The sequence below is a fragment of the Magnolia sinica genome, chromosome 8, assembly GCF_029962835.1.
Source record: "Magnolia sinica isolate HGM2019 chromosome 8, MsV1, whole genome shotgun sequence".
NCBI classification, from domain to species: Eukaryota; Viridiplantae; Streptophyta; class Magnoliopsida; order Magnoliales; family Magnoliaceae; genus Magnolia; species Magnolia sinica.
In genome coordinates, this window is record NC_080580.1 from 13441597 (window position 1) to 13454245 (window position 12649).

Here is a 12649-nt window from a genome sequence, read left to right on the forward strand (position 1 = left end):
AACATATATGATTAGATTCTAAGAAGACCAATTCCTTAATAAGTTATTTGTAGAATTTTGTAATGATCAGGATATATTCGAAGATAATTGGAGGGTAGGGTTCTTCATACGAAAGTGGGTTATATATTGCTTTCAACAAAAAAGGACTTTTCAGGGTACTAGTACAATCAAACAAAAGGAAAAACTCATAATCAATCAATAAGAGTGACTGCAAGAATGCGTCTTTTGAAAGAACTATGTGATATTAAATAAAAGATAAATAGATTTGGGTTACAACTAAGAATTACTGTTACTAAATTATTGTTACTACTAGGATAAGTTGCGAAAAAATATAGATGTATTTTGATTTGGTTGTGTTGGATTGTATTCATATGCTAATTTCCTCTGTTATTTATAGAGTTCAATTGTAACTTATTCTTTCAGATACTTCTTTCGTTACTCTAGCGGTTACAGTAGTTTAAGGGCCTCTCTCTATATCTTTTTCTTGTTACATTTTTCTTTTGTGACTGTTCCTTTTCTATCACCTAGGTTTTTGTCTCTCGGTTGCTTCCCATGTCTTGGACTGCTCGATCACGTTTTTTCTCTCCGCTTGTTAAATTTTGACTAAGTCGGCCGCATTACTTCTTCGACCATCTAATGGCATTTAGCTTTGGAATTATGTCAGTTATGATTCTGCAAAAATCGTTCCAAATATCTTAAAGATATTTTCATCCATCTCCTATCTCTAGTGTCATGCCATATGTTGCCTTCTTATTTGTTTTTTTAGAATAATTAAAAATAGGGTACAACATATTCATCAAATGAGTGACATCACTAGAATAAAAGAAAAACTCTGATAGTTGGGCTAAGTGTGATGAATGTTATACACATGTATTTAAAAATTTACTTAAAAATTACACACGTAGCGTACATGTAGTTCAAATTATCCATCCAAATCATGGGTACCAACTTAGATGCACTATTATTCAAACATTTTGTTTATTTGACTGTCTAATTATTATCCTTGTCAATAAATGAGGAAAAGGTACTACGAGGTCAGCGTCAAGAGAAGCTTCCCATGAGAGCCCTGTAGGCCTCACCCTGGTCTATATATATTTGATATCCACCTATCAGTCAAATGATCCCTTCCATGGTAGCTACGGGCATAAAAATCAAGCCAATCCATGACCTAATTAGGTTGGCTACATCACAAAAAACAGTTGAGAGTGGACACCCACCCATTGAAACCTTCATGATTCTTTATAGGGTTCACTGAGATGTGGTTCACACATCCTGCTCATCCATTGTGTGTATCACTTGGATGAACACCAAGTTTCAGCTCTATCTAAAACTCAATGTAGGCCCGGCCCGCCATGTGCTTTTAGGTGTTTTATGCATAATTTTACACAATCTTAGATGATTTGGCCCATTTGAGTTTCTGAATATCCCATAACTTAAAAGGACCCACCAAATGCAAGGTGAGAATGTTCAATATAGATCATGATAGGGCCCACAGAACTTGACCTCATGGGAAGCTCCTATGAGGTTGACCTCATAGTACCATTCCCCTATTTATATTTTATTGTTAAAAATAAAAGATCTAAAGTTTTTATTTCAACAAGTGTCCCATGTTGACGAGTCAGAGGCCATATAAGTTCAGCTAATATAAATTTTGGGTTGAACCTAGCTACGGTGATTTTGGAAATTTTACTCAATGTATTTGAATAAATTGTCGCATCTTCCTTCCACTCCTTATTAAATTAATATATGCCACTTACACCATTCTAACATTGTACAACCATGCGACAGCCCCAGCAGTGCGTCTGTATTACCCTTTGGCTGCTGGTAGGTGCAGCAGGTTCTGATATCCCCTTCTCAAAACTGTCCTAACTCATAAGGTTGTTGTGTTTGTAAGAGCTTTGTGGAATGCACATGCCTGTGCACATGGCACCTGCAAGATATAATCCATCCATCAAGTTGATTCAATCTTTACATGTTTTCCCAAAAATAAAATCTAGCCTAATCAGCATGTGGGAATAATATTGGAAACAAGTGAATGTTGTCTAATGTCTTAAATCTTTCTATAAAAGGCTATGTTGATGCCATCGATAGACTACTCTATCCCATTGAGCAGATGTCGATGGCATCGATAGATGCTCAATCTCGTCGAGAAAAATTGAAAAAATCTAAGTTGATTACTAGACAGTTTTAGATGTTGCTACTCGATGGCATCAATGGGTCTTCGATGTCCGTCGATGCTATTAAAGGTCCTATCGAATACACGCGCAAAGTTGCGTGACTACGCGGTTTGTTTCCTATTCCAGTTGGGTAGTATATATGCTGGGTGTAATCGGGATTAGGACAAGGATTAAGAGGATTAGGGCTTTCTGAGTTATTATAAAGGGTTCAAGGGCATAACTGGGGTTTCAAAGGAGATTTGAGAGTTATTCGAATTGGTAAGATCTACTATCTCTTGTAATTTTTCTTTCATAGTGCATTACTCATGGCCTAAATTTCCAGGTGAAAAAAGTAGGGCTTGGTGTCCATCGGCTAGTAGTTGGCCGACGATCCACGTGGCACTCTAAAATGGGTCCCTTAACACTCATAGCAGTGAAAAAAGAGAGCAAGGATGATGACATCACCATCAGCCCTCTAAGAGCCTATGGTTTTTTTTTTTTCCTGATTCATTCGTTGCATCTAGGAGTTGCTAAGAACCCTTGATGTGCGACCCGTTTATATTTGCAATGTTTTACGGGCTAGATAGAGATGATTTTAATGTACTGATCAGGGTTTCCAGAGCGCTGGAATGATTGGCTAGGATTTGATTTGTCAGGTTCCAGATTTGCCGTTCAGGTCCATTAGCTTCCTGAGATGTGTCGAGGATCTTGTCCTTTTGCTCGATTGAATTTTCAATAGTCCGTAAATTGCCCAAAGATAATTTTATCGAAGCTCAATCGAAGTCAGAAGAGTAGTTTAATTTTGTTGTAAGTTGAGTGTTAACAATCTTCCTTGAAAATGTCCATTTGAAATCTATTTAAAGACTTAATTTTCTCCCATTTTAACACAATAATCTTTTCTCTGTCTCATCGTCTTCAATCTCTCATTTTTGTAACCTTTTTTCTCTATTTCGGATTAAACTATAAGGTGGTTCAGGCTCATATACAGTGAGTGCACATTGTGATCGAGCATTAATACTCGTTGTATCACAAAGGTTGATTGTTAAGATTCTTGTTGTACTAACGGACGTAATCAAAGATAGAATATTCAACTTTAAGCCAAATAATACCAAATCACATCTGGACTTCATCAAAAAACCTAACAAGTTTTCTCTTCTTTTTTTTTTTCTTTATCAATCATAGTCTAAAATAGTTTTAAAAACCCAAACTTAACATCTTATTCCTCGACAATCTAGGATGACTGTTGTAGGATGCCACTAGGTGTACAAGACCAAATTAAAATCCAATGGGACATGTGAAAGACTCAAGGTTAGTCTGGTTGTAAGGGTTTCAATCAAGTGGGTGGAGTAGACTTTTTGAGACCTTTAATCTTGTTACAAGGCTAGCTTTAATTAGGACCAAATTAACTATTGTATGTGTCTCTAGTTGGACCATTTAACAACATGATGTGAAAAATACGTTCCTTTGTGAAACCAATTTTTATTAACCAACCTTTAGATTTCATTAGTTCATAGTTCCCTACCCATTCAACTACTATCAACAATACTCCTTATCAACAATACACCTCTCAATCTAGACCACATTGTTGATAGTGACGAGTTCAAAAGCAAAAAAGCCTGTAAATTCGCTACTACTAATAACACCCCTTAAATTGCATGTGACTACTCTAGGTAGTTTCCTCTAAACAACTATCCTATAAATGTTGTATCCATGCCCATTCGAAATGCAAATCATAGTATTCATTTTTATGTAAATGGGAATGAAAAACATGGTATAACTTCCTCCAATATGGACGACCAAACATAAATTATGACTACTTTAGGTAGTTTTTTTTAAAAAAAAAACCATGTTATAAATTGAATATAACACAGGCTCATGCTTTGTAGAGCTAAAGAATTCTCAAACCTGGATTGATATTCATTAGGAATATGGTACGGTACCACATGCTTTGTTATCGTTATTCGGAAGTCATCCGTTCTGAATGAGTGGATGACATGATTTATGTGGACGCAGATTCGGTAGATTTATGTAGACTGAAAACTCAAGGGTACCACACCAAAGGAAAAAGGTGAGAATTTAATGAGCACAGTTGAAAACCTCTTGTGAGTAACAAAAGTTTTAGATTAAGCTGATTTTGTATTTTTTCCCTTCATATATGCCTATGTGATGTTATGAACAGGTTGGATTGCAAATAAACATCATGCCGGGATACAGGAAGGCTTTAACACTGGGCATTTAATTACTACTATTTCATATGGTGTTGTTCACTTGAGCTCTTGAACTGCTCATTTTTAGGATCATGCCTTAAGATGAGCTCACAAATTGAATGAACGGTGTGGATGAAACACATACATCATAGTAGGGCCCACAGAGCTGGCGTACCACACACCATTGACCTTGCTGGTGTGTTGATGTCACCAAGTTCTGTGGTCCCATCACGATGTATAGGTTATAACCAAACCGTCCGTTCATTTGGCAAGCTTGTAATAAGGGGTGAGCTGAAAAGTGAAATAGATCCAAAGACCAAGTAGACCACACTGCAAAAAGCAGTGGGGGGATTGAATGTGTAACATTTTGAATAATGCCTATCATTAAAATCCTTTTGGGTCAGAGAAGTTTTGGATAAATATGATATTTCTTTTTCCTCTTCATCCACCCACGTATTTTGTAGCCTTATGAATGTTTTAATGGTGAGAATTATTGTCACACTATTATTTGTGGTGTGGCCAACTTGAGCTTTGTATATGACTTATTTTTAGGCTCATGCTCTAAAATGATCTTGTCAAATGGATGAACGGTTGGATATAATAAATACATCATTGTGGGGCATTGTAACTTTGATTTCCTTTGAACCGTTCATGCATTCAGTGGTGTGTGTTACACGAGCCAAGCCCCTTCCGAATCCCAATAGCTAGCTCATCGCCATTGTAGGGACCACCTTGTCGCCATTGTAGGGACCACCTTGTCTGTGATAATTCCACAAATTATTCCTTCTCCATCAACGCGGGATTGGCTGGTGTACTGCACTTGGCTGGTAGGGTAGGTGTACTGCAGTTGTAAGAATGTTTCAAACGAGATCAAAGTTATATGGTTAATTCGTTTGGCAGTGAGACAGATTATAACCGTTAAAACATTCTTAGGGCCTACCATAATGTTTATTTTCCATCCAATCAGATCATAAGGTCCCACATACATGTACGAAGAGAAAAAAACAAATATCATATTGATCCAAAACCTCTGTAACCCTAAAAGGATTTCAATGGTAGATGTCCAGTCCCCAACTGCTTTTTGCAGTGTGGTCCACTTGATATTTGGGTCTGTCTTATTTTTCGGCTAAAGCTTTACATAATTTCATCAAATGAACTAACGGTTTGGATCTAACACATACCTTATGATGGGACCCACCTAACTTGGTGACGTCAACAGTGTGGTCCACTTGGACGCGGATTTCCTGCGAAAGCCTTTCGCAGGAAGTTCCTGTGCTGGGAACTTAGGTGGGCACACAGTGATGTTTGTGAAAAATCCTCTTTGTCCATTCATTTGTAAGTTCATTTTAATACAAGTTGCCCAAAATGAACCGTATTCAAATCTCAAGTGAGCCGTACTGAAGGAAAGAAAATGTAAATTCCTACCGTTGATCTACTGATCTATTGCGTGTGGAATTAGCAAGTCTTTATAATTATTGTTTCTTTGTTCTTTATTCTATATTCTATTTCTGTCTTCTCCTTCTTTTATTTCTTCCTTCTCTCTTCTTCACATACTCTCTATTCACCCATGTCGAATCAGGAGCTCTCCGATGCCGAAGAAAGCAAGAAACTGCTCGAATCCAAGCTTCTTCCAAGACCCATATCAAGATTCCAAGATCAGTGCAAGATCACAGTTCCTGAAGATCAAAACCCAGAAGAAAAGAAAGAAGAAAGAGAAGAAACATCTCCCTCTTTAGCTTCTAAAGAGCATGAAATACAACAAAAGGACGAGAAAAAACCTGAAGAAGAAGAAGAAGAGAATGATGGATATCGAACGCCGACATCTGAGGAGCACAAAATACCAGTACTGCAAGAATGCCCACCTGCACCGAAGAAACGGAGAATCGAATCGCGGGTTGAGAGAAAATCATCTTCAGCTCATTTCCATGAGATGAAGGTTTTCGATACTGAATTTTGGTTATATAGCCCAATTTTCTTAGAGGTGGAACCCACGATCAAGAAGGCCAGAAGGGGTGATACTAAATAAGATTATGTTTTTTTCTTTTCTTTTAGGCTGTGTTTGGTTGCAACAAATATCATGATATTTCTTGATTTATCAGTCATGTAAAAATTTCATGATATTTGGTGCAACCAAACACAACCTTATGTATTAGTAAGTATATCAATATTCATGTGATACTCTTTTTTCTTTTGAATAGTAATTAGATTATTCTATCATCTAATCTTTACTATCACTTAAAGATATTATGATTATATTATGGTGTGGAATTCCACATATGAATTCATGCCACCAGTCATCTTGCTAGTAAGAGTCCTACTGCTGTATTCACACCAGATGGGCCCCACTTTCCGGCTAAAATTGAATGTGGACCATTGATCGATTCCTTTTAATTAGCTGTTTTTTTTAGGGCCTTATATTTGTGGACCTGGCTTGCGCTTGAACGGCCTGGATTTCATGTTGACGCGCGCAGGGATGATGGTTTGGAATTCCTACTCTCCATATTATTTCTCCATGAATAATGTTATAATTTATTTTTATTTTTTCTAGTGGGAATCTTTGTTGGGTCAGATGAGATCTGATCTGTTTGTCTACTGGGCCATACTGATTAGATGATCCTAGCCATCAGCTGGAGGACCCACTTTTTTTCTTAAACCAGTCTTTGTAATTCTCAAAGTTCTTCAATTGGCTACTGTGGTGATTAGATAGTACACTTTGTTGGGTACAACCAACCCGCCGTTGGAGCCGCTGATGAATCGTTCAGACCTCATTTTACATGCATGCCACGTTTAAGGTAGTTGGTACTAATTAAGTTCGATAGATAGGTCCGTACGACTTCTTTGGATTCCTAAATACTTGAATTGCAGAAAAGGAAACTTGAGTTTTGTTTTGTATAGTTTTTTGAAGTTTCGAAAATCAAAGGACTTACCGTCCATGTTAAGAAAACTATTTTTGGATACACCGAAAATAAATAATAAAATAAAATTATCACTAGGTTGAATCACGTATAAAATATGTTGTCCTTGAAGCGTGATTCGCCCCCTTATCAACTGCTGATGGGTTACAGGCGAATTGCTTCCAGGATAAGACAAGCCTTATCTGAATCCAGCGTGCAGCAATCACGATAGGTCCACTATGGAACAATTTTAACGCAGTCGATTTATTCTGGCAGACTTAGACTATGGAGATGACAAAGTATTCTTATATGAAACTATGGACTATATCTGATTTGATGGGGAGATGGTGTGTTGAGATGATGAAATCGGACTGGAATGGTCCAGTTTATATAGGCCTCAGGTTTAGACCCGTTGATGTGTGATATTCAATGGTCCAGAATGTTTGAAAAACGTTTCTGGCCGTTGTCCATTAATCTCAGACGTTTCTGGTCATTAGATCTGTAGATCTGATCGTTGGATCATCATGGCCCGTCCGTTTTCAGACCGTTGTGGCTTTTAAGGTAGCTATCCGTTTAAGAAACGGCTGGACGTTTCGGATTTAAGATCCGACCGTTCTCAGTCACCTATAAAACCCAAGCTCATTTCCAACATTTCAGATCCACACCGCCCTAAGGATCTGACCAGACTCATCACACCGCGATCGCACCGAGGTCGCGTAAGGTCACAAGGGAGCGACCACTCTGCGACACGATGCGCACGTGCGAAGTGCAAAGTGCGCCACTACAGCCACACTGCCTCACTACCCACGCCCTCGCCCGTGCCCGAGCCCGAGCACGAGCGCGCGCGTGCGTGCGTGCGTGTGTTCTAGTGCGAAAGGTTTCATCTTTTCCAAAAAAGCTCCAAGTAAGAATACCCTTCTCAACATCTCATATAAACCACAAAAGTTTTCTCTGTATTTCCGATGTGGGACAAAGTACACACACCGCACTTTTTAATTTAAAAAATTCAAAAAGGTATTTTGGCGGGAAAATTCCGAAATTTTGAAAATTTGAATTTTCATTTTTTTAATTATTTTTTAAACCACAAAAAAGGCAACAATCCATTGTCTAAAGGAATATAAAATTCCTGCAATTATGTAAGCAGATGTGCAGGTAAAATCCACTCCGTTCATGAAATTCTTGAAATAATATTTTAAGAATGCATACGAAGAACATCCACCCAAAAAAGAGAGAGTCAGAGATCCTTTGTAACGGATTAGGTGAGACCCCGGTCTCATCAAGAGGGTGAGGGCCTCACTGTGGGGTTACCGTGGGGGCCACCTTGATGTATGTTTTATGTATCCATGCCGTCCATTGGTTTTTTCAGATCATTTTAGGGCATTATTCCAAAAATGAAGTAGATCCAATTATCATGTGGGCCATACCATAAGAAAAAGTGGTGATTGACCATTAATGGGCCGTAAAAGTTCTGGATCAAGCTGATATATATATATATATATATATATATATATATATATATATATATATATATATATACACACCATCCTCCAAGCTCATGTGATCTTATCAACGGATTGGATGGTAAATAAACACTATGGAAACGTTAAGGTGCACCCTAATTAATAATTTTTTAATTGCAGGACAGTCAATCACTATTGTTTCTGATGGTATGGTCCACTTGATAATTTGATCTGCTTCATTTTTGGGATGATGCCATGAAATGATCTGAAAAACCAATGGACCGCATGGATACATAATACATAAATCAAAGTGAGCCAATGGTAATCCCATGGTAAGGGCCTAGCCGTCTTGGGTGTGACCGAGGTCTCACCTAATCCAATCTGTGGTGTCAGGAGTCCATGGGGCTCACCGTTTTGGATGTGTTTTTATACACGCCATCCGTCAGTTTTGTCAGCTTATTTTTAGCCCAAAATGGAAGTATATCCAGCTAAAGTAGACCACACCACAGAAAATAATGAAAATAATGTTATTCACCGTTGAAACCTTCCAGAGACATTCAGTGAAATTTATTTATAATCTAACATGTTCATAAGGTTAGATATACCTGGACGAAGGGAAAACACAAATATCAGCTTAGATCCAAAACTTTAAAGCCCTTAAGAGTTTTTTGATAACTGATGTTCAATCCAGACTATTTCCTGTGGTGTGGTCCACTTAAGCATTGTACATGCTTCAATTTTAGGATTATGCCTTAAAATAAGCTGACAAAAAATAAATGGACAGCATAGATACACATGATGCTGGGTCACGAGGAAGCGGATTGCGTAGTGAGTAACTCAGTATGCTTAGCTTAGCATACTGAGTAAACTCTGTGTGGTCCACCATGATTTATGTATTTTATTGGCACCATCCATCCATTTTAAAAGATAATTTTAGGGCTTGAGCCCAAATATGAAGCATATAAAATGTTCAAATAGACCACACCACAGGGAACAGTTGAATTAAACATCTACCGTTGAAAAACTCTTGGGGCCACAGAAGTTTTGGATCAAGCTTATATTTTTTTTTCCCTTCATCTATGTTTGTATGATCTCATGAACAGGTTCAATGAAAAATAAACTTCACTATGGGGACTAGAAAGGTTTCAACGGTGAAAGTTATTTTCCCCTCTGTTTCCTGTGGTTAGGGCTATACACGAGTCAAGCTAGCTCGAAAAGCTCACTCGACTCGGCTTGACTCAGCTCGGATTGACTCGGCTTGAAAGGTCGATTCAAGGCGAGTCAAGCTTGTTTAATAAAGCTCGAGTTGAGTTCAAGCCAAGTTCGACCATGGTGTATTTCAACTTGACTCGACTCGAAGCTCGAGCTCGACTCCGCTCGGCTTGAGTAATATATTTTAATAATATATATTATATATATTATATTAATATTAATTATTTTATATATATATATATATAAGTTTTTTTTTTTTAAAAAAAGAAGTTAAAACTTAAAAGTTTTTACTAAAAAACCCTACCCGACCATACCGTCCCCATTCCCTCTTTTTCTTTCCCTTACCCTACCGAGGTAAACTCGACTCGAATCAAACCACTAGCTCGACTCGAACTCGACTCAAAAGCTTTGGTAAACAAGCCAAACTTCAATGTTGAGCTCGAAGGAGCTCGAACTCGAGTATAGCATGGAGGAGTCAAGCTGAGCTTGGCCCACCTCGACTCAACTCGGCTCGATGTACATCCCTACCTGTGGTATGATCCGTTTGATCTTTGGATATGCTTCAATTTTAGGCTCAACCCCTTAAATTAGAAGGAATGTGGATAGACCAGATGCATTCAAGGTGGGTCCAACTGAGTTTACTCAGTACGATAAGAGCGTACCAAATAATTCAGTACGCAATTCGATTTCAGGTCACCATCCAATCCAAGTCCATAAAATCTAGAACTGCATGAGCTGTGCCCCTCATGAGCAACATCTGTTTTATATATTCATTTTATCCTTGTGAATCATACTTGATGAACAGGTTTTATAAAGATATACACCATTATGGCCCCACAAAGAAATTTATTGTTAGCATCCCATCCCCACTATTCCATGTGGTGTGGCCCACCTGAGTTGCGTATCTGGCTGAATTTTGGCCCCAAGTGACTGAAATCAAGGAACTCACCTAATGGATGGAGAGGATTTCACATAGAAAACATGGAGGGCTAAAGGATCTTGATTGTTGTAGGAGATGGGTAAAGGTGTTGTTCGGTGGTGGACGCATTTCCATCCACGTGGACGAAGCACGTCCCAACAATTATGGTAATCAGATAATATTAATTGTTTGATTTTTGACTATTGACCTTTAATAATAATAATAATAAAACCAACAGTTTGATTAACACGATTGGATGGCCAGATCTTTCGGTCATTTTTTATTTTTGAGTCATGAATCATCCATAGTTCGTCGAACTAATTAATTGTAATCAATCCATCAACCAAACTATAAAGCTTGATCATTCTATTCAATTTATGCAATACTCTATTAAACTATGCCATAGGTAGTTTTGTGCTCTAATTACCGGATTGAAGCCCGAATAACGAAAGATTAAGTCAGGTTAGCAACTGAAGTGAAAGTACTCATGCCATAACTTTCATCATGATTATACGTAGTGTTGCAAAAAATATTGATTTTAATAAAAAATATTTTAATAATAAAATAATATATAATATAAAAAGTTGTTTTGAAAAAATACTTTTCCGTGGGTTTTTTAGGAATAGTCCCACATGGAAAAGAGAAGAGAAAAACCTGTGGTTTATATGAAGGATGTGGAGTATTATAATATTACCTACCTAGTCCATAGACTATGGACCTTGCGTGTTCCAGTGCGTAGCACTGGAATACCCTCGCGCGCGCTCGCGCTCGGGCTCGGGCACGGGCACGGGCACCTGCTAGGTCTCGGTCTCGGTCTCAGACACGGACTCGGTCTAGGTCTCGGGCACGGGCATGGGCTCGGGCTCGGTGCGAGGGCGTGGGCATGTGAGGCAGTGTGGCTGTAGTGGCGCACTTTACACGTCCGCATCGTGTCGTAGAGGGTCGCTCCTTCGCGACCTTGAGCGAACCGGAGCGAGACGTGTGCAAGTCGCAGTGCGACTAAGTGGCTATGGCGGGTGGCTGGTTAGCAGAGAGACTAAAGGACTAAGAAAGAAATCTCTCAGTATAAATAAAGGGACTGAAAAGAGCTGTTACAGCAGAAACTGTAACAACTGAGCCATTAGTGCAGGGTCCAGCTGTAACTGCTGCATGGCTAGCCCAACAGCTAGAAAACGGCTAGCTGTTATCTCACAACAGTCAGCATGCAGCAACTTAATGGTCCATACACAACGGTCAGAAAACGGCCATAAAACGGTTAGTTTTTCAACAGCCAGAAATGGCTTAATGGAATTTAAGTCTCTAGACCATAACTCCCTAGCCACCATAGCCTATAAAAGGAGGACCTGGATAGGTTTCCAAACCATCTCAACTCACTCCAGCAAACTCATACGAACTGAGACAGCTAGCCCCTCTCCACTCATATATTCTAGTGTTTCCAGTAACATAGCAAGTCTTAAACCTTAGCTTGAAGAACAGACCAGCGGTGTGGTCTAGAACGGTTCAACTGAACCAGTGGCTGAAGATTTGAACTGACCTGTACAGAAGTCAAAACTCTTTTTCTCTTCTTTTCTTCTTCTTTTGAGATTTTTTCCATTATACTGTAATACTGCCAGAAAGCATGTAATTGAGTTCCATTTGGTGGGCCTTCGTGTTTGCTGAACGCAAACCTACACCAGGCTCGTCGTATCCTAGAAGCTATTTGCCTGTAACCTATCAGCATATTCAATTCACTTGAGTAGGGGCAAATAATGTTTTAAGGACAGCGTTTCAAACGTGCTTCTGCCTGTCCTGATTTCTGATT

General features: G+C 38.7%; 1 protein-coding gene across 1 annotated transcript; it reads left to right on the top strand.

The window, feature by feature from the left end:
- The first annotated feature begins 5850 nt into the window (after positions 1–5850).
- On the top strand, positions 5851–6898 carry LOC131253869 (cyclin-dependent protein kinase inhibitor SMR2-like). Its single transcript, XM_058254996.1, has one exon. The coding sequence runs from the start codon at positions 5931–5933 to the stop codon at positions 6387–6389; it is 459 nt and encodes a 152-aa protein (XP_058110979.1). The 5' UTR covers positions 5851–5930; the 3' UTR covers positions 6390–6898.
- The last annotated feature ends 5751 nt before the right edge of the window (positions 6899–12649 follow it).